The sequence below is a fragment of the Alligator mississippiensis genome, chromosome 1 (genome assembly GCF_030867095.1).
Source record: "Alligator mississippiensis isolate rAllMis1 chromosome 1, rAllMis1, whole genome shotgun sequence".
Lineage (NCBI taxonomy): Eukaryota > Metazoa > Chordata > Crocodylia > Alligatoridae > Alligator > Alligator mississippiensis.
In genome coordinates, this window is record NC_081824.1 from 59,595,432 (window position 1) to 59,615,308 (window position 19,877).

The window sequence follows — 19,877 nt, forward strand, 5'->3', positions numbered from 1 at the left end:
AAAGTATTGTGGGTTTTATCTAACAATAGGATGATGGGAGACCAGGAATGGGAAAAGATCTGGAGAGTCCAACAGGTGCTGGAGCTGTGATTGGGGAGAGTTTTATCATGAGGGGGCAGGTGGCAGCAGTTAAAGCCCTGCTATTACTGCTTATTTTATTGGAGGCATAGTGTCCCCCCAACATGGAAACAGGCCATGCAAATTCAAAGGGAGATCTGTGTGTTCTTTGGCAGGCCAAGAGAGTGGTTGGCACAGTAGGAACTTTTTAAATGGAGGCTGGTGGATGGATGGAGGCTCTGGGACATAGACCTATTTGTGTATGCCAACTATATGAGCACATGCTGCTTAGTTGCTGTGCAAAGGGATATGAAGCCAGGGTGTTTTATTTGATATTTTGCAAGGTAGCTTTTAAAGAAGTGGAATGTTTTAAAGTGTTTGATTTTCCAGCTGTGGGCATGGAGGGTCATGGTCAATTATGAGGGTACAGAAAGTTTTTAACAAGGTATGGTTTTGAGAGGTTGAAACTAACAGCTTTCAGAAACCATAGAAAAATAATATGAACTGTTAGTGTGAAGCACTGTGAATCCCGTCAGCAATCTTCATTGGCAGATTTCGAAGAAGGTGTAGAAAGGGACTGCAGACAATAAGCTGGCAAGGGAACATGCTGACTTAGCATCAATATTGGCTTGAGGCATCCTGTCAGTAAGAATGATCCAATGTGGATGGCACTTGGGTAGGACTCCCCAGTGCAATGAGAAATGTTTGAGGGTAGGGGAGAAAACCCATAACTCTCATGTTTTGGCATTTGTTTTCACAGAAAAAAATGTTTGATGTAGAGTGGACAAATGGTTGGACAACATATGGTGCACCGAAACTCTCATAGAAGATATGATTTTATATGGGCTAGATTCCAAAAGGCCAGAAAGTACCTTTTTCAGGACACTTTTAATCTGTTTTAAAATGAGGCTGCTGAAGGCACAGAATCTTCTGTCTTTTAAGAACCCAGTTTTTGTGGTCAAAAATTGTTTGAAACTTGGACTGAGCAAACTGAGATTTTTATAGCACCCAGGAGCAAGACAAACTCAAACAGGAAGAAGCAAAACAAAAATGGAAGAAAAAGGACTCATGACTTCTATTTGTTTTAAAGGACTAAGGGAAAGGAATGGGTTTACAGCTTTTTAAAAGAAAAACAAAAAAGTTTAGTGTTTGAGATTAACTTTAAGAATGTCCATCAGGTTTTGTGTGTTTGATGTGGTAAGAAAAAATATTTTAGGGGCTTTATATATCTAGTTTACTTTGGATTTTAAGCCTTTAAATCAGTTATTTATTGTCAGTGTAATTTCTACAGGGATGTTGGTCCTTGTAATGGTGTGGAATGGGGTGGGATATGAGTAGGTTGAGTGGGGCAGCAAGTAGGGGAATACCCATAGCGGTACACCATGGGTGTGTCTACACATTGCCCAATGTAACCGTAGGGATGATGCAGCAATCATGATTGTACACATGATTGGCAGCTATTTTGCCATAGCAGCATGCTCTCCCGTTTTAGCACACCACTACAGTGAAGCAACAGCAAAATCTAACTGTGCGCTGTGCACATGGCACAGTATGGACAGTTACTGCATGGTGCTTTAATACTTCCAAAAGGACATACTAAACCACAGTGACATGTAGATGTGCCCTGTGAGATAGAATCTGGTCATGAGAAGATCAGGATTCCTGGCCTACTTATTTTTGTCATTTAGTTTTGAGGGTAGGGTAAGAGGAACAAAGTAGGCATGGCTTATAGGGAAATGGGAGTAAAAGGGGAGGGAGTTGGAAGTGGCTAAAGAGAATGTGTAAAGTGAGAAGAAAGAAGCTGTTTGATATTTTCTTCATCATAATAATAAAAGCCTCCTAGGCCCCAAGCTCTGGCTTCTCTGACTCCTTATCTCACTTGGCTCTGCTTCAAATGCTGGATTTTTGGGAATTCCCTTTGGATTTGGTAGTTTGATCTCTGACTCTAGAACCCTGCCCAGGTCTGGAACTTGGACTCTGTCTCTGTATTTCTCCCTTGCATCTGGTAACTCTGCCTTCTTGGATTCTAACTCCTACCTTTCCCTGGTGACTTAACCACTAGGCAGAAAAATCTCCATTATCACAGCTTATTTCCTAAACAGTTTCTAAAGTTGGACAACTAAGTCCATGATTAGTGATCTTAAATGATCTACCCACTATATTATGCTTGAAATTCAGGCTCTTATTCTTGAGGAGAAACACAGTTTTTCTAATTGGTAAAAAAATGTTAACTCTTGAGACACTGGTAGCAGAAATCTGTACATAAAATAGCTGCCTAGTTTTATGATATTGATTTTAGGATATGGGACTTATGAAGATTGTCTCATACCAATATATTAGGAGTTACACTGGTGAATCTTGTATGTCAAAATGATATCTCCCATAAAATGCTTTTCTGCTTCTTCCAGCTTACATCATAATTTTGCTTCCATTTTCTCCTCAACATTATTCAGTATTTTGCAAATGCTGGGATGAAATATAATTTGATCAAAAGAACTCTGAGGTGAATAATGATTTGCTCAGCTGCAGCTCATTAGAGATGATTTCATTTTTTTCCAAATTACATTACAAGGGCAGTTTATCAGCCAGACTGTGTATTCCTCAATGAAATGCCTGTTCTACCCATGTTAATAAAAAAGGCTTCCTCTGCTTGCTTTTGCTACTTTGCTGATTTACTCTTTTTAGATATTTGCAGGGCAAAGTGAGCATTCTTATTTAATAGAGACTTAAATGTGTCTCTCCCACCAGTGCCTCCTTATTTCTGTTTCCTTCCCACTTTTAGCATATTGTGAATCAGGTCCTTCTGTTTCCCAAATCAGTATGTTTAGGATGTTACAGGAATTGATCCTATTCTGTCATCTTTGTAACTTGTTAGGAGGCTGCAGCAGCAAATACTGTTCTACCCTTTTCCAAAGCACCTGATCAAAAGAACAAAGTGGGAAATGGGAATCAATTTCCCTGTCCCTTTACTTAGAGAGGCTGTGGTTTCTTTCTCATTGGAGGTTTTTTAAATTCAAGTAAGATTAATAACCTGAGCTAATATAGAGATAATTCTCCTTGGACCATGAGGTTAGACTGGATGACCTCCTTGAGGTTTCTCTGAGCCCTATTTTCTGATGATTCTATTGAAATTTCTTGAGATTCCAATTTTTCTCATTCTGCATCAAGATTTTTCAAAGTTATTCACAAAAATAAAAAAGGGGAATGAAAAGAAAAAAGGAAACTATTTACACAAATAGATGCAGCAATCCCAGAAAAATATATAGGCTATGACTGTCTTAATGAGAATTAGTTGCCTTTCATCCTTCCTGTTTTTGTACATTCCTTCTCTAAAACCCAAGTATACCCTGTGTCAGGATGCCAGAAAATATCCCTCCCTAATTTACCATCCTCAGGCCTTTCAATCAGGGCTGATTTATAAAGAAAAGGGGGTGGGGGAAGTAGAATTAATTTTATTCCTGGTTTTTCTGTTACTGTTTCTTTATGCTGAGTTATGTTGCAGCAGCAGTCAGAGCTGAGTGCTCCCTGATCACATTGATATTCCAAACCAACCAACACTGCAGCCAACAGGTGAACTTCACTACCTTGTTGGCAGAGAGAAAAAGAAAAAAGAAGGCCATTTGGGATTTAGATAGAAAAACTACTTGTTCAGTTATCCCCTAAAACCTACCAAACTGTAGGATTCTTCTTCTAATGTGCCTTGCAAAATGGCTGTAGGCATTTGGCAAGACAGTTTGGAAAGCACTGATCACAGGACATTACACTTAACATAATCATCCTTGTGCTCCTCCGGTCTGTTTGCTGCATCCTCTTATTGTCTCCTGTCTTGAACATAGATTAAAAAGTCTCTGGGGCATGAGTTGTGCTTTTCTTCTGTGTACATTGTGCCTAGCATGATGAGGCTCCAATGTATGATTTAGCACCTCTGGCCTGTGATATAAATAATGACTAGTTAGTTCTGGTAAGGTAAACAGAAAATGTAAAGTTGTAACGTATAGTAAGAGAGAGGTGGTTTAGGGAAACAAGCATGAGGAGCCCTGGTTATCAAGATGTCCTGTATCAGAAGACAGATCATCAGATGTGCATCCCATCTCTATAACCCCCAGCTTTGGCTGTTCCTTCAGTATGGGCAGCCATGAGACTGAAACCCCTAGCAATGCTCTGTCATAAAATGAAAACAAACCTTTCAGACTTATTCTCTGTCTCCTCAACTCTTGCTTGTGCCAACTTGCATTATGTATTGTTAACACAAAAGTGTAGAAATGTGCCCTCTGGTGAAAAAATGACAACAACAACAACAAAACCCCACACACAGCACTCTATTGTGAACAGGACTAATGCCAGATAATTGCTGCATTTATTACTTACAAAAAGAGTCATAAAATCCTGTCCAACAAAATCCAGTGACAACTTCAAGAAAGAAAGAAATTACAGCAAAAGAAAGAGATGCCCCTTTAGTGACTGTTTTCCTTCAAGTTATTTCTTCTAGGATTGGAGAATAATTCTACAATCTTCCTGTTCAGAAATGTTCTTGCATCTGTGGTAGATTAAAATATAGACACTTTATAATGATATTCTGTACTAAGGGATGCATCATTACATACTTCCAAGTATATCAGCTATTATATTTGTACACCTGTATGCAGCAGGCATCATCCGTCTTAGGAGACTGCAGCTGCACATAATACCTCCTTGGTGATCGAAGCTTTATGGCGTGAATTAGTAGTAATAAAGCATTTGAGGGAGGGGGGGAGTTATATTGGGGAGAGCAGTAAAAAACATCATGAAGGGGAGAGTGGAAACCCTCTATTGGGAGGAGGAGAGAAAGTAGTTTAAGAACTTAGTAGCCCTATGGGCTGTTTTCTTCCTCTGAAAGTATGTAAATGCAGCACAGACAGTAGCTAATTTTATGAGATTATTTTTGCATCATGCACCAAACCATAAGGACTGAGCACATACAGTTTGTCTGGCTTTGGTGCCAAGCTTCAGCTTTCCTGCAAACTGTGTAGAGCAGTGTACAGTTCTGTTGTTTGTGTCTCTTGGCCTGCACACCAACTCTTTTTTTCTTCTTCTTCTTGTTTGGTAATTCAATTGTTTTGGTAAATGTATTGCGTGTGAAATAGGCAATAGGTGCTAAAAAGGTGACATCCAAAGCAGGAATTGTCTGTTAAAAAGCATCCATTTTTGTTCTTATTTACTCCTGTATAAATAAAAAATGACTCCATTGGAGACAATAGAATTGAACTGTAATTTAAAGAGAGGTTGATGATCAAGCCCAATTACTCCACAGATGATGGCCATTGGCAAGGCAAAACTTTTGTACTACCCTGCTAATACCTATGAGGTATTCATCAATAGATAAGAGGAAAGTTAATTTTCCACAGCTTTTTATTCCTTAGACTTTGCTGACCTTTATGATGAGAATGCAAACTATAGTGATGTGGGGTTCATATATATATTGAGTGCATCTACATGTGCACTTTACTGCAGAACTGACTTATTAGCTTTGCTGAAAAGCATCACTGTCTACACGTGAGCTGGTATTAGGGTGTATTCAGTTAACTCCACCATAGGATAGTCCTATGGAGTAATTGTGTGTGCTGAAATGTACATGTAGACAGTGACCAGGTCTGGCAGGCTTGCCACCTAGCCCTGCACTTTACCATCCTCATTCCCCAACCAGCGCCCCCGCCACCCGCTGCTGCCATCCAGAGTTGGGGCTCCCTGCTCGCCGGGGCCCCCTGCCAGCCTAGGTCTGCTCTGCACCAGCTCAAGCTGCTTGGTCCCAAGCACTTATGTGGACATTATGCCTGGGAGCAGTTGACTCTGGTGTGAACTGCACCAGAGTTTATCATGTCACCTTAATAGCACATATAGATGTACCCACTGTGGACTAGACTGAAACCATTGACTAATTTCAGTGAAAACAAAGTGACAAAATCCTTTAGCAGTTCCTTCACAAAGAATTTTTACTCCTAAAGAGAAGAGCCCTTAAATGGGATTAAATTATAGATATTCAAAGCAGCAAGTGTGTCCTGCTATATTTTTATGTTTACATAGTACCTCTAAGATGCTAGGTGTAACTGTAATAATTGTTTGAAAAAATAATAATGACTGAAATAATGTTATTGATTGCAAAATTTTTTTAGCCAATTTGGACCTTTATTCACGTGCTCTGGGAGAGGGGGCACACTTTAATTAGAGCGGCTCAAAGACCCGCTCTAATTAAAGCACCTGGAACGTCTCATATATTAGCATCCCCATGCTTCCCTGCTCATGTATAGGTACCCTTTATGTTTCTATTTTTAAGAAATCTTAGGAATAATATAATAAAATAAACATATTATTTAGTTAAAAGAAGAATACATAATTTTTCAGACTCCATATTCCTTAATTATACCAAGTCATGTTGACTGATAGAGAAAAAATATATTTATGATCTTTTGGTCAGGTCTCAAAGGGATGGATTTCTCACAGGCTACAAACAGATGTTACATTGGTCCCTCGACAAAGTACAGCCATTCAGGTATTCATGTCTGTTGTCTGGGACAAACCCTAAAAAGGTTTGTGGGATAAGGGGCAAAAACCATGACACCGCAGCTATGTTGCCATAGCAATGTGCTCCCTCAGTCTGTGTGTCACTACAGTGACGCAGCAGCTAAAAATAACAGTGTGCTGTGCACATGGTGCAGTATGGGCTGTTACTGTGCCATCATTTGGTACTTCCAAAAGAAGTACCAAATGATGGCGCAGTAACAATGGCGCTATAGGGGCACATGTAGGCACACCCAAGAAGTGTTAACACTTTGTTCTGAGACATTGTGAAGTGCATCTGAACAGTTATCCCAGGATTACTTCACTAAATCAATGGCAGAAAAGCAGCAGCCAGTCATAGATTCATAGATGCTAGGGTCGGAATGGACCTCAAAGGATCATCAAGTCCAACCCCTGCCAGAAGCAGGAAAAAGTGCTGGGGTTATTTGACCCCAGCCAGTTGCTTCTCCAGTCTCATCTTAAAGATCCCCAAGGTAGGGGAGAGCACCACCTCCTTTGGAAGCCTGTTCCAGATTATGGAGACCCTAACCGTGAAGAACTTCTTTCTGATGTCCAACCTAAATCTAGTCTCTATCAGCTTGTGGCCATTGTTTCTGGTTATTCCAAGGGATGCCTTGGTAAACAGAGCATCTCCTATTCCCTGTAGCCTCCCCCGGGTGAATTTGTATACTGCCACGAGATCCCCCCTCAGCCTTTCCTTACAGAAGCTGAAAAGATCGAGGCCCCTCAGCCTTTCCTCATAAGGCCTTCCCTGCAGGCCTCTAACCAGATGAATGGCCCTCCTCTGGACCCTCTCAAGGCTGTGCACATGCTTCTTGAATTGCGGCACCCAGAATTGGATGCAGTACTCTAGCTGTGTCCTGACCAGTGCCATATAGAGGGGGAGCATCACCTCCCTGGACCTGTTCGTGATACACCTACTAATGCATGACAAAGTGCGGTTAGCTCTGCTAATTACTTCATCACACTGAAGACTCATATTCATCTTGGAGTCAACAATGACTCCAAGATCTCTTTCTGCCACTGTGCTACTGAGAAGGTCATCCCCCAACCTATAGGTGTGCTGGTGATTCCCTCCATCTAGATGCAGCACCTTGCACTTGTCCTTGTTGAACTGCATCCTGTTGTTCTGCCCACTTCTCTAACCTGTCCAGGTCCACCTGGATTCTATTTCTTCCCACCTGTGTGTTTGCTTCACCCCATAGTTTGGTATCATCTAAGAATCTGGACAGAGTGCTTTCCATGCCCTTATCCAGGTCGCTGATGAAGATATTGAACAGCACCAGACCAAGGACCGAGCCTTGGGAGACCTCACCGCCCACATCTTTTGAGGTCGATACCAACCCATCCACCACCACTCTCTGAGTACAACCCTTAAGCCAATTTGACACCCACATGACTGTGTAATCATCTATGGCACAGCCATTCAATTTGTTTTTAAGAATGGATGGAATACCGTGGCAAAGGCCTTCTTAAAGTCCAAGTAGATGACATGTACCTCGACTCCTGCATCTAAGCTTTTAGTGACCTGGTTATAGAAAGAAACAAGTTTAGTCAGGCAGGATCTACCTGCTATGAACCCGTGCTGGTTGCTCTTCATCATTATATTACCCACTGGACTCCTACAAATGTAATCATTGATAATTTTTTCAGGGGTTTTCCCAAGGATGGATGTGAGACTAACTGGCCTATAGTTACCCATATCCTCCTTCCTCCCCTTCTTGAAAATAGGGACCACATTGGCCCTTTTCCAGTCCTCCGGGACCTCACCTGAGCGCCACGAATGCTCAAATAGCCGTGCCGGTGGCTATGCTAATTCTTTCAGCCCCCTTGGATGGAACTCATCTGGGCCTGCTGATTTAAACACATCCAGCCCCTCCAAGTATCTCTTTACTAGGTCAGCACTGACAGTAGGTGGGCTGGTGTTTCTTCTGCTACTGTCAGTAATGCATTTGGGAGATTTATCTAGATCCAAGTTCAAGAATACAGAGGCAAAAAACTCATTGAAGAGCTCTGCTTTGTCCCTCCTATCTGTCACCAACTGCCCTTGTCTATCCTGTAGGGGTCCTATGCCGCCCTACGCCTTCTTTTTGCTCCCTATATACCTGAAGGACTTTTTGTTGTCCTAAATTTTTGTCGCCAGCCAGAGTTCTAATGCAGATTTGGCTTTCTTAACTGATTCCCTGCAAGTGCAAGCCAAGGAGGTATACCCTTCCTTGGCAGCTACCCCCTGCTTCCACAGCTTGTATGCCCCTTTTTTTTGCCCTTAGGCTTTCCTGGATTTTCCTGTTTGGACAGGAGTGTTTCTTGGGCCCTTTGCCCCCTTTTCTATGCAGTGGGATTGTCTCCTTCTGCACCCGAAGGATCGCTTCCTTGAGGAATGATCATCCTTCGTGGACCCCCATTTTGTCAATGCTCTTGACCTTTAATGCCTCACTAAGTAATCTCCTAAGCACCCTGAAGTCAGTGTTTCTGAAGTCTAGCACTTCTGCCCTGCTGGTTACTTTTCCCACCCTTCACCAGATAGTGAATTCAATCAATTCATAGTCTCTATCCCCTAGGTTGCCTTGTACCTACAGATCCCCCACCAGGTCATCCCCTGTAGCTAGCACCACGTCCAGCAAGGCATTCCCCCTAGTGGGATCATATACCTCCTGTGTTAGGTGGAGGTCCTGTATGCAGGTTAAGAACCCACATGAATGATTAGTTCTGGCTGGCTGATCCTCCCAGTAGAAGTCAGGGTAGTTTAGGTCACCCATGACAACCATATCTCTTGACTGTACGGCCTCTTAGAGCTGCCCAGAGAATTCCAGGTCTAGCTCATCCTCCTGGTGTGGCAGTCTATAGTAGCCTCCCACTACCAAGTCCCTTTCCCTTCGACTCCCTTGTATCCTAACCCACAGTACCTCAATTCGGCCTTTCTCTGATCCCATCTTGATTATAGAAGATGTATATTTCTCCTTATCATAGAGAGCTACACCCCACCCCCTTTTCTTCCCTACTGTATCCTATCCCATCTGTGCAACCTATAACCTTCAATGCCTACCGCCTAATCATGAGTAGGGTCCCACCAGGTTTCAGTTAGCCCAACCAGATTGAAGTTGTTGCTTCCAAGCAGGAGTGAAAGTTCCTTCTGCTCCTAGCATTAGTGCAGAGACATTTAAGCCCACCAATGGGTGCTCTTGGTATCCCCTTGTCCTGATGTCTGTCAGGCCCCTGAGGAACGTGCCTGTTTGCCTGGCCTATTCGTGTGGCTCAGGAGTGTGGCTCCCACCCAGCTCAGCTATACGGGGATGGGAGGGTGAAAAAACCCTTCCCAATCCCCTACGGCTGGCCTGGCTCCTCACCTCCTCCCCTCACTCTTCCCGGTTTACCTGATTGATGCTTCTGTGTGTGGTTGGGGGGAGCCAAAAGCACACATGCTTCGGAGCACACGGGTTACACACAGTCACTAACCCCTGATTAGAAGGTTGATGTGTGTACACAAGAATACTGCAACATTTTTGTTCTGGGACAAATATAGTCACAGCTGGTTCCATGATAAATGTAATCTTAGCCATGGTGACACTAAATCAAACATTGATATATTGAATAGGTCTATGCAACTTAGAATGACAACAGAATTGTGCCCAGGACTACATTTTTAAGCTTTTAATTTAGATGCCTAACTTTAGACAGCCAAGGTTGCAAATTAAGTCTATAAACTTTCTGATCCTTAATCCCTAGTACCCATTAAATAGTACTAATGATAATTACATGACAAAAATGTTGTGAAGATAATTCATAATTTAATATTTATTAAGGGTCCTCAGATTCTCAATTTAAATATTCTACAGTTTTCTTCTTAAATTATTTAGTATCTAGTGCTAGCTAGGAGGGGGAAATACAAAGGAAAATCTTTGCAGATAATGAAAGATACTTAGATATATTTTTTCTTTCAATTATTTTATTTCATTTTTATTTTTACTTATTTGCTATGCCTATCTCAGAGTAGACCAATGACAACATTAGTAATGACAAAATCTTAACTTAAGCCATCAAACTGCAAAATTTAACAAAAATAGAGGGTGGAACTGCTCTTACTGATTCTTTAAATGTATGATGCTTTAAAATCTTTTATAATTTGCCTAGAGGCTGATGTTTGCAAGCTTTTCAGACTGCATATAGCTATTTGGGTTTACATTAATTACAGTACCATAAATAAAATTGTCAATTTGATGCCAGCAGCCAAGACTCGACTTTGTCAGGATTAATTTGTATAGACTTTAGATGTGTCATACATGCTGACAAATCAGAGGACATAGACAGCTGAGACCCTGAGTCAAAGTCCAGCTAAACATTTCAGTCATTTTTCAAGTACATAGATATATAATGCATGCTGCTAGAGGTAGGGCTGACAATTAAAGTATCACTTTAACAGCTGCTTCATTTCACCATCTCTCGGCTCATAAACTTTATTTTTAATGAGCCTGCTTGAAAGACTACTAAAAAACGACCTTCACAGAATGCTACAAGGATCTGGAATGATGACCAGAGTAACTTGTTTGGGCAATGGAAGGCAGTGTATAATTCAGGGGTGGGCAAAATACAACCCAGGGGCTAAATCTGGCCTGCCAAATGATTCTACCCAGCCTGCGGTTGTTTCTGTTGTAGGAGAATTGTATCTGGCCTATGGCTGTCCTAACTTTCAGCACTTTCTACCCTTCTCTATTCCCTATGCTATAGCCAGCTGCAGTAGCAGTAGCCAGTCTCCCAGCCTAGTCCACCCTGTTCTGTCCCCCCAGTTCCCAGTGTATGCTCCAAGGCAGGCGGGGCTGAGCTCCTGACCAGGCTTCTGCCCAGTGAAGCTGTCTATGCAGCTCCAACCTTCTGGCCCTTTGCAGACCAAGCACCCCAGCCGGAAGTGAGTCAAAGATCAAGTAAGATTCTCCCTGCTGGTGGTAGAAGAGGTTCAGGGGAAAGAGGACCAGGAGCCATGGGTTATCAGGGTTCTGCCAGGCTGTGGCCTGTTTTTCCAATGCACTGCTTCAGGCCGCACCATGTGGGTGCAGCTGGAGTGGCTGCCCAATCCTGGCCTGGCTTCTGCCTGACCCCGAGTCACTGGCACACAGCCAGGCAGGGCACCCACATGGCTCAAAGTGGTGTGGAGGAACACAGCATGGCACTGTCCTGGCCTGGCTATGCACCAGGGACTCGGGGAGGGACAGTAGTGCAGGGAGAAGCAGGGAGCACACAGTGGCACTGGCCTGGCCAAGCCCAGGTAATCTGTGTCTCCTGGCCCCCTTTTCCCTGCAGCCCTTCCCTTGCCCCTAGTCCCCAGCATATGGCTGCACCAGCTTCGCCCACGTGTCCCAAGGCAGTGCGCAAGAACATGGCACAGCACCAACCTGGCCTGGTCATGTGCCAGGCACTCAGGTTAGGGGAAGGGATGCAAGGAAAAGTGGGGAACAAAGGTTAGGTTCTTTTAACCTTTGTTCACTCACCTCTATGCCCTGAGATCAGGGATGGGCAATTATATGGGCTGGAGGGCCACTTAGGGAGTTTTGCTGTGCTGTTGGGCATGATGGGGAAGTGGGGTGGCCCATGATAGCTTACCAAAACTCCTTAAGTGTCCTTCAGGCCCAGATAATTGCCCAACCCTGGTATAATGTAATATATCCTGAATGAAATAACCAGCAGATGGTTAGAAATATTAATGCATATTGTCATGAGCTTCTGAGGAATATAATTTATCTTCTCTCTGGACTTTCAGTACCCATGCAGTGGGTACTATGTGGCAAGATAACTAGTGGTGTACATTTTTATAGGTCCATTGAAGTAAGTAGTGCTTTGCTAGTTCACACCAAGTGAGGTTCTAGCCTGTGATAGTTAAAGATTTCTGTAGGAGCTGCAGGCCTAACATTTACTTTCTCTTGACGGTATTTGCAAGACTCGTACGTTATTGAGCACATGGGCATAGTTATCTCACACAGCAGAATTGATCCTGAATGGCATGGTAGCAGGTAATGGTAATGTGTACAGTTCTGGAAATGGCACTACATCATGTACTACTTTCTGCAGCGTCTGCAGACATTCTTTTGCATTCTTCTTCCTGCCCTCTCTTCCCTGTCCCCACTCCATCCAAGGGTGATATAAATGGTAGCAACATTTTATTTTGGTAAACTAGCTGAGGGGTGCAGCAAAGAACTACATTACATCAAGGGATGTAAATAGCAACACACGAGCATGCATAATAGGAATTGGTGGTGGGGAAGCTGCTCATTATAGATTTTCTTACTCTCTTCTGGTGGTTACTATTCCACGTAGACTTACCTTTTTTACCAAATGACATTCTTTGCATCCATTTTCACTGTTTTACTCTATTGTTGTTTTCTCTTTCACTGATGCCACTCCTGACATTGGCTCCTGTTTAAGACGTTGGTCTTATTATAATTCCATTGCCTGTGGGAAAATTTCTGTAGTCAAGGCTCCTACTGCTGCACCTATCTTTATTCTCAGGACATGGTCAACATTAGCACTTCAACTGATGCTGCTACAGGGCTGCAGAATTCTTCAGTGTAAACACATCCTCACTATATCTGTTTACTCTTTCAAAAACATTAAGAACTCTTGTTCTTATTTTTATTTATTGTTTGTATTTTAATAGCAACTAAGAGTGCCAGTCATGGATCAAGAGATCACTGTGTCAGCTAGAGTACAAAATTAACAAAAAGATGGATGTCCTCTCAGAAAATTTTCAATTTATTTATCATATGAAAGCTGGAGTGGAAGGAAATGGTTATGCAGTATTGAAGAACATGCTGATCAATAGTCACAGCTCAACAGCTTGCTATCTACTGTCAACTATTTTAAGGGCATTATAATAAAGGAGAGCTTTCACAAGGACAAGGAGGTGACTTTCCAAATGTTTCAGAGGAGGTAAAATTCATCTCCCTGGCCTTCTTCAACCCAATCTGTTAACCTCTGCTGATACCTAACATGGCTAGGCATCTGGTAGATTTTGTCACACATCTTGATTTATCACAGGGATAGAACCCATGGGATATAGCCACATTGTTCTAAGAACTTCACCAGTAAGAAGGGTAGCCCTAGATTGTCTGTGCTTCCACTCAATGTAAGAACATAAAAAGTGCCACACTAGATTAGACCAATATCCATTTAGCCCAGTATCCTTCTCTGACAGTAGCAGAAGTAGATGCTAGATGAAGAGCAATGAACTTGATAGATGTAGAGTGATCTGTCCCATATGCATTACCCTCTCAGGCATCTGCCATTATTGGTTTAAAGATACCAAAGGAAAAATCTCCAACTGTTCTGTTCAACAGTCGTTAATAGATCTATCATCCATAAATTTGTCTAGTCCTTTTGTGAACCTGACTGTGTTATCTGTCTCTACCATTTCCTTTCATAGTTTCATAGTAGCTAGGGTCAGGAGGGACCTGAACAGACCATCTAGCCTGACCCCCTGCCACAGACAGGAATGAACGCTGGGTTCACAAGACCCCAGACAGGTGATCATCCAACCTTCTCTTGAATATGCCCAAGGTAGGGGCGAGGACCACTTCCCTGGGAAGTTGGTTCCAGATTTTGGCCACCCTAACTGTAAAATATTGCCTTCTGATCTCCAACCTAAACGTATTCCCCATCAGCTTATTACCATTGTTCCTCGTAACAATGTTCCTGTGGCAATGAATTCCATAAGTTAACTATGCATAGCATAAAAAGTACTTTCTGTAGTTTTAAACCTGTCTCCTACTAACTTTAGTGGATGCCCCCTAGTTCTAGTTTTTCTGGGACTTAGTTCATAACAATTCCCTGTTCACTTGATGATTTTATAGATCTATATCATATCCCCCATCAGGTTTCTCCTTTCCATACTGAAGTCTTAGCTTTTTTAGTCTCTCTTTGTACCGTAACTGTTCTACACCCTTGATCTTTTCAGTTGCCCTTCTCTGTACCCTTTCCAATTCAACAACATCCTCTCCTCTTAGAGATTCAGAGACCAGAACTGCACACAGTATTCAAGATGTGGGCACACCATGATTTGTATAATGGCATGATGATGTTCTGGATTTTGCTTTCTATTCCCTTTTGCATTTCTAATCACTGCTGCACATTGAGATGACCTTTTTAGATAACTTTCTACAATGACGCTAAGGTTTCTTCCATGAGTCATAATAGTTCAGAACCCAGTATTGTATACATATAGTTGAGGTTATTTTTCTTCAGGTGCATTACTTTGCACTTGTCAACATTAAAGTTCATCTGCCATTTTTTGCCCACTTACTTGGATTGATTAGATCTTTCTGCAGCTCCTCTCCAACAGCTTGGGACTTGATACTCAGAATAATTTGGTATCATCTGCAAATTTGGAGATTTCACCATGCATCCCCTTTCCAGGTTGTTAGTGAAAATGTTGAACAAAATTGGGCCCAGCATATATCCCTTCAAGACCCCATTTTTGATCTCCCTTCATTCTGGAAAGTGGCCATTTAGCCCTCATATTCTTCCTATCTCTTAACCAGCTCTCGGTCCACAAAAGAACCTTCCCGTCAATTCCTTGCCAACACAGGTTTTTAATAGCCTTTGATGGGGACCTTGTTGGAAGGTTTTTGAAAGGCCAAATATAGTATGTCAATCGGGTCTCCCTTTTCCATGTCCTTGTTAGTACCCTCAGAGAACTCCACCAGATTGGTGAGGCAGGATTTCCCTTTACAAAAACCATGCTGACTCTTCCCCAGCAGATCACTTTCTCCAAGAGCAATGATTTATTTACCTCAGTAATAAATACAACCCAGATTTCCTGAGCTCCCGAGATTAGAGATGCTAATCTAAAGAGTCTCCTTTCTCTCCCCTATTCATTCTATACTATTTTTACAAGATTGCTTTAAAAGTCAACTCTTAAATCTGACGGAAATCACTGAAAATGAATTCTGTAAACAAGTTTATCACATAATTTCCCTTTTCTTTTCTCTGAACACTGAAGGAGGCATTCTGCTGAAATATCTGTCTAAAGAAGTAATTTGCTTAAATTAATCTTACAAACAGTTGTTTGTTGAAATTGAATAATAATGCTTTTATCTTTTTGCTAATGTAGTTAACTGGATAAAACTGTATAAGACTGGATCCTCACCCTGTTCTGGTTACAGCAGCTGGGTACCTAGCAAATAGAAATCCTTGAGGATTCTCTCAGTAGGGACAACCCTTAGGTGCCAGGTAGCTGCTTCTGATGCTCCATAGAGGTGTAAACATCTAGATACACCTTGGAGCAACTTGTGACTGCTCTGAATTATGCTGGGATATAGTCCTAGGTTTGAAAGACCGACTTTGTTCACACCCTCACCCTTTGTTAATTATATATAGTCTATCCCACAGCAGCTGAGGATAGAGCCCAAATATGTTATAGTCATATTAATAAAAATTCTTAAATATTATATATCAGGGTGTTCTTACGTTCTTATTTGTTTTCCTTAAAATGTAGAGATTTTAAGATACTGAATTTGTGTTACTTTTTTGTAATTAAACAAAAGCAAAAAATAAAAGCATCACCACATCATATCAGTCATCCTTCTCTTTGGATGTTGAAAACCAGGCCAAGATAAAACAGAGGTGAAAGTACATTTTCAGAGATGATGCCACACAGTATGGCTGCTGGCTATAGAGTTGCCTCTGTAGCTACTTTGGTTAGAATGAAGGTCTGTCTGGTGAACTTTGATGCAGAGACATTTATACATTTATATGCAACAAAGAGCAGGTTTCTTAAACCTCTTCATTCTTTTTTCAGCGTATGCTGGCATTATGACATTTGCCCTTGTGATATGCTTTACATCCTACTTATATACTGAGTTGGGGTTCAGGAATTATTGAAATCCACAAGTTCACTTTGACAAACAGTTCCCTTCTGACAAAAGACATTTCTTTCCTCTGCATCCCTATCACAAGCTATATTTGTCAGTGGCCTGGCATAGAACTGCAGGTGGAGATAAGTTAAAAATAAGCCTTCTGCTCCTTGATTCTTGTTCGTATTTCTTCACACTTCCTAAGCATGACTATTATTGCAAGATTTCAGGGATGCCAATTTACTTAAAGTGAACAAGAGGATCAATGAGTGGTTCATGTCCCTTCATTTTCAAATTGGCCAACACAAGTGGACTGGGATAGGAAAGAATATCCTACATTATTTTAAACTTATTTTAAGAAGGCAGCCTGGACTAATTTGGCCCTTTCTCCTGTACAGCTCCTCTTGGGAATTGTCCTGCTTTGAGCAAGGGGTTGGAGTAGATGACCTCCTGAGGTTCCTTCTAACCCTAATTTACTATGATTATGTAAATTTGGTTTCTGTATTAAACACAATGGCTTTACAGCTGCTTTTTCTGGAAAAAGACTGTATGTTCACAATACTGTGGACAGCAGGCTGTGTTTGCAACCCAATCCAACATATTTGTATGAGAACAGTTGTTGAGAAGTTATCAGATTTAATGTAGGGGTAAATGAATGAAATAATAGAAATAAGATTCATTGATTTATGATCCATTTTATCATTAAACTTTATAACTCTATGATAAATTGTGCATTAATTACCATATCCTGTTGTAAAGTCATTTTATGTCATTCTTTAAAATAAGATTTCTTTATAATTGCACAGCTGACCCATGGATTCCTAAAACTCCTTAGAATGTGTTATGTTTATTTTGGTTCAGAGATTTTTAGGTGCAGTAAAGTAGGTTCTGATATTTACTTTCACTCTTCTGATTGTCACAGATTAAAGAGCACCTTGCCAAGGGACAAAGGATGCTGGCTGGTGATGGAATGTCCCAGGTCACAAAGACTCTGTTGGATTTAACTCAGAGGAAAAACTTTTATGCAGGGGATCTTCTTATTTCTGTGGAAATCCTCAGAAATGTTACAGACACGTTTAAAAGGGCAAGTTACATTCCTGCATCTGATGGTGTCCAGGTAAGAGAAATACTGTACAGCAAGGTAATTATTCCGCTTACAATTTTATTCAGCATTCATTGTCATCTATTTACCCTGTAAAGTTAAATGTCCTTATTAAGTGTAACACTTGCACATTACTTAGGAATAAAATGAAGTGTATTGGAGCAAAAGGACACCGCTACATTTAGTATAGCAAATGTCTAAGAATAACAGAGCATCAAAAGTATGAGTCTTTTTACATAAAGATTATTCTAAGAACTTTGCATTCCCTATTCTTTTAACATCACTCAACTCTACAGTTTTGTTTGTTCTAGTTCCTTTCAATTAAAAATCTACCCATGATTTTTAGAAACCTAATTAATTCAGGCATTGCTTCTGCAGTTCAAAAATGTAGAGCTTATTGAAAGAGTGTATAAGTACATATAATACAGGTCATGTCAGTTTTGTATTTTGCATGGTCAGTTAACTTTTCTTATGCCATAGGACAATGGTGCCTGTGCCATGAACACCAGGGTTTTTTCTGTATGATGTGCTGCCTGTCTCAGTGTATAGTGTCCCTAAAAAGTGACTGTTTGTCAGGATGCCAGGATCAAGTAGTATTTTGTCTATATTTAGGATTTTATGTGCACTTTTCTAAGTATGCAGGTATATTTTAAAAAAGGAGGCTAAGATAAAATGCAGTAGTGCATCACTTATTAAATGGTGGGTTTTATGATTGTTCATAAATTAATAATAAAGTAATTTAATGTACAGAATTCTTATTAATGTTTTATGCAAATATAAAGGTAGGAAATGTGAATAAATATAGATGGATGGGTATATTTTAGTCAGAATTTCCCTGGAGTTAAGATTTTGACAGGCTCTCCATTATGTTTCTAATTCACTCACTCACTCTCTCTCTCTCTCTCTATCTCTCTCTCTCTCTCTCTTTTGAACACACACATTTCCCAAGTTAAATTAATCAACCTAATTTGTTTCATATGTGACCCTCAGCCAATTCAGACATTTATGGCCACATTTCTAGGGAATTAGTTTGATTAAAATAGGATGTAGAAACTGAGCTAGAAATATCAGGTTTGCATCCTCCTTTTTTGTGGGAGCAAGGCTTTCAGTAATTTTAGAAAGGTTTGCTCCTAAAACATGGAGTTCTTTACAACAAATCTTTCATGCTGTAAAACAGCAGTAAGCAACCTTTTAACAGCAGACCATGAATACCACCCCAACAGGTGATTTTCCCCCTTCCCCTGTATTTCCCTCCCTGACACATCTCTGACATAGGCTTGTCCAGTCTCCTCATTAGCCTCGCTGACCCCTACCACATGAGAGAGACCATTATAGTGTGGGGAGGCATCAGTGCAGCAACCAGTCTCTGGTACCTACTACTGCAAGTGCTGACACCATGCACTCCCTGTCACCAACTGCTGCCAACTCCTGTCACTGGCAGAACTGGGCCAGGTAGGGTGCTATAAAAATCCCTTGGCTGCTGGCCACACTGCAGCAAGGTCTCCCATGAGGGGTGCAGGAGCCATAAGATTGACAAGGGAAACTCTGCCACAAGCTGGATGACATCTTCATAACCCAGATCCATGTGCTGTAGGTTGCAAACCCTAATACTAAACAATTTGACAGGACAGTTTTGCTTTAGTTTTTCAAGTTTTGGGGGAGCTACAAAAAACTTTGTGAGAACTAGTCTTGAGAGTGGTTGCCACCAGCAATTCAGTTCATGAATGTAGTAGCCTGGAGTAGGTTCACCTCTTCTTCCTGATACACAGACTGAATATAGATCTGAGTTCTGTCTGCTCCCAACCTTCTTCCCTGCCAGAATTGTCTCTTAAATTCTCATTAGAATTCTGCCTGAACCAGCTGGAAAAAACAATTAATATCACATTAACCTGGGGGAAATAATTACTGATTTTTTTTAAGGAAAAAACCCACAGAATTCCAGTGGAAATAGAGTGTAAAGCTACTGTAAACTCATTTTAAAATCCTCTTTTGAAAAAGATGCTAAGTTAAAAATGTGAAATTCAGTAAGTTATAGAATCATAGGAAAGTTGGACTGGAACAGACCCCATCTAGTCCAGACCCCTGCTGAAGGAAGGATCATCCATCAGTAAACCATCTCAGCCAAGTGTTTGTCCAGCCTACTATTGAAAATGTCCAGGAATGGAGATTCTATAACTACTCTAAGAAGCCTGTTCCAATCTTTGACCACCCTTACAGTAAGAAAGTACTTCCTAATCTCTAACCTAAATTTCCTCTGCTGTATCTTGAGGCCACTGTTCCTAGTCCTGTCCCCTATAGCCACAAAGGAAAGCTCATCTCCATTC

General features: G+C 41.2%; 1 protein-coding gene across 4 annotated transcripts in view; it reads left to right on the forward strand.

Moving 5' to 3' along the window:
* The window catches only part of ADGRB3 (adhesion G protein-coupled receptor B3), a 733,084-nt gene that overhangs the window by 328,178 nt on the left and 385,029 nt on the right, over window positions 1-19,877 (forward strand). For all 4 annotated transcript variants that reach the window (XM_059730831.1, XM_059730825.1, XM_059730832.1 and 1 more), the window contains one exon: window positions 17,374-17,568. In XM_059730831.1, coding sequence (XP_059586814.1) covers window positions 17,374-17,568 — 195 coding nt within the window. The remainder of the gene's footprint in view (window positions 1-17,373; window positions 17,569-19,877) is intronic.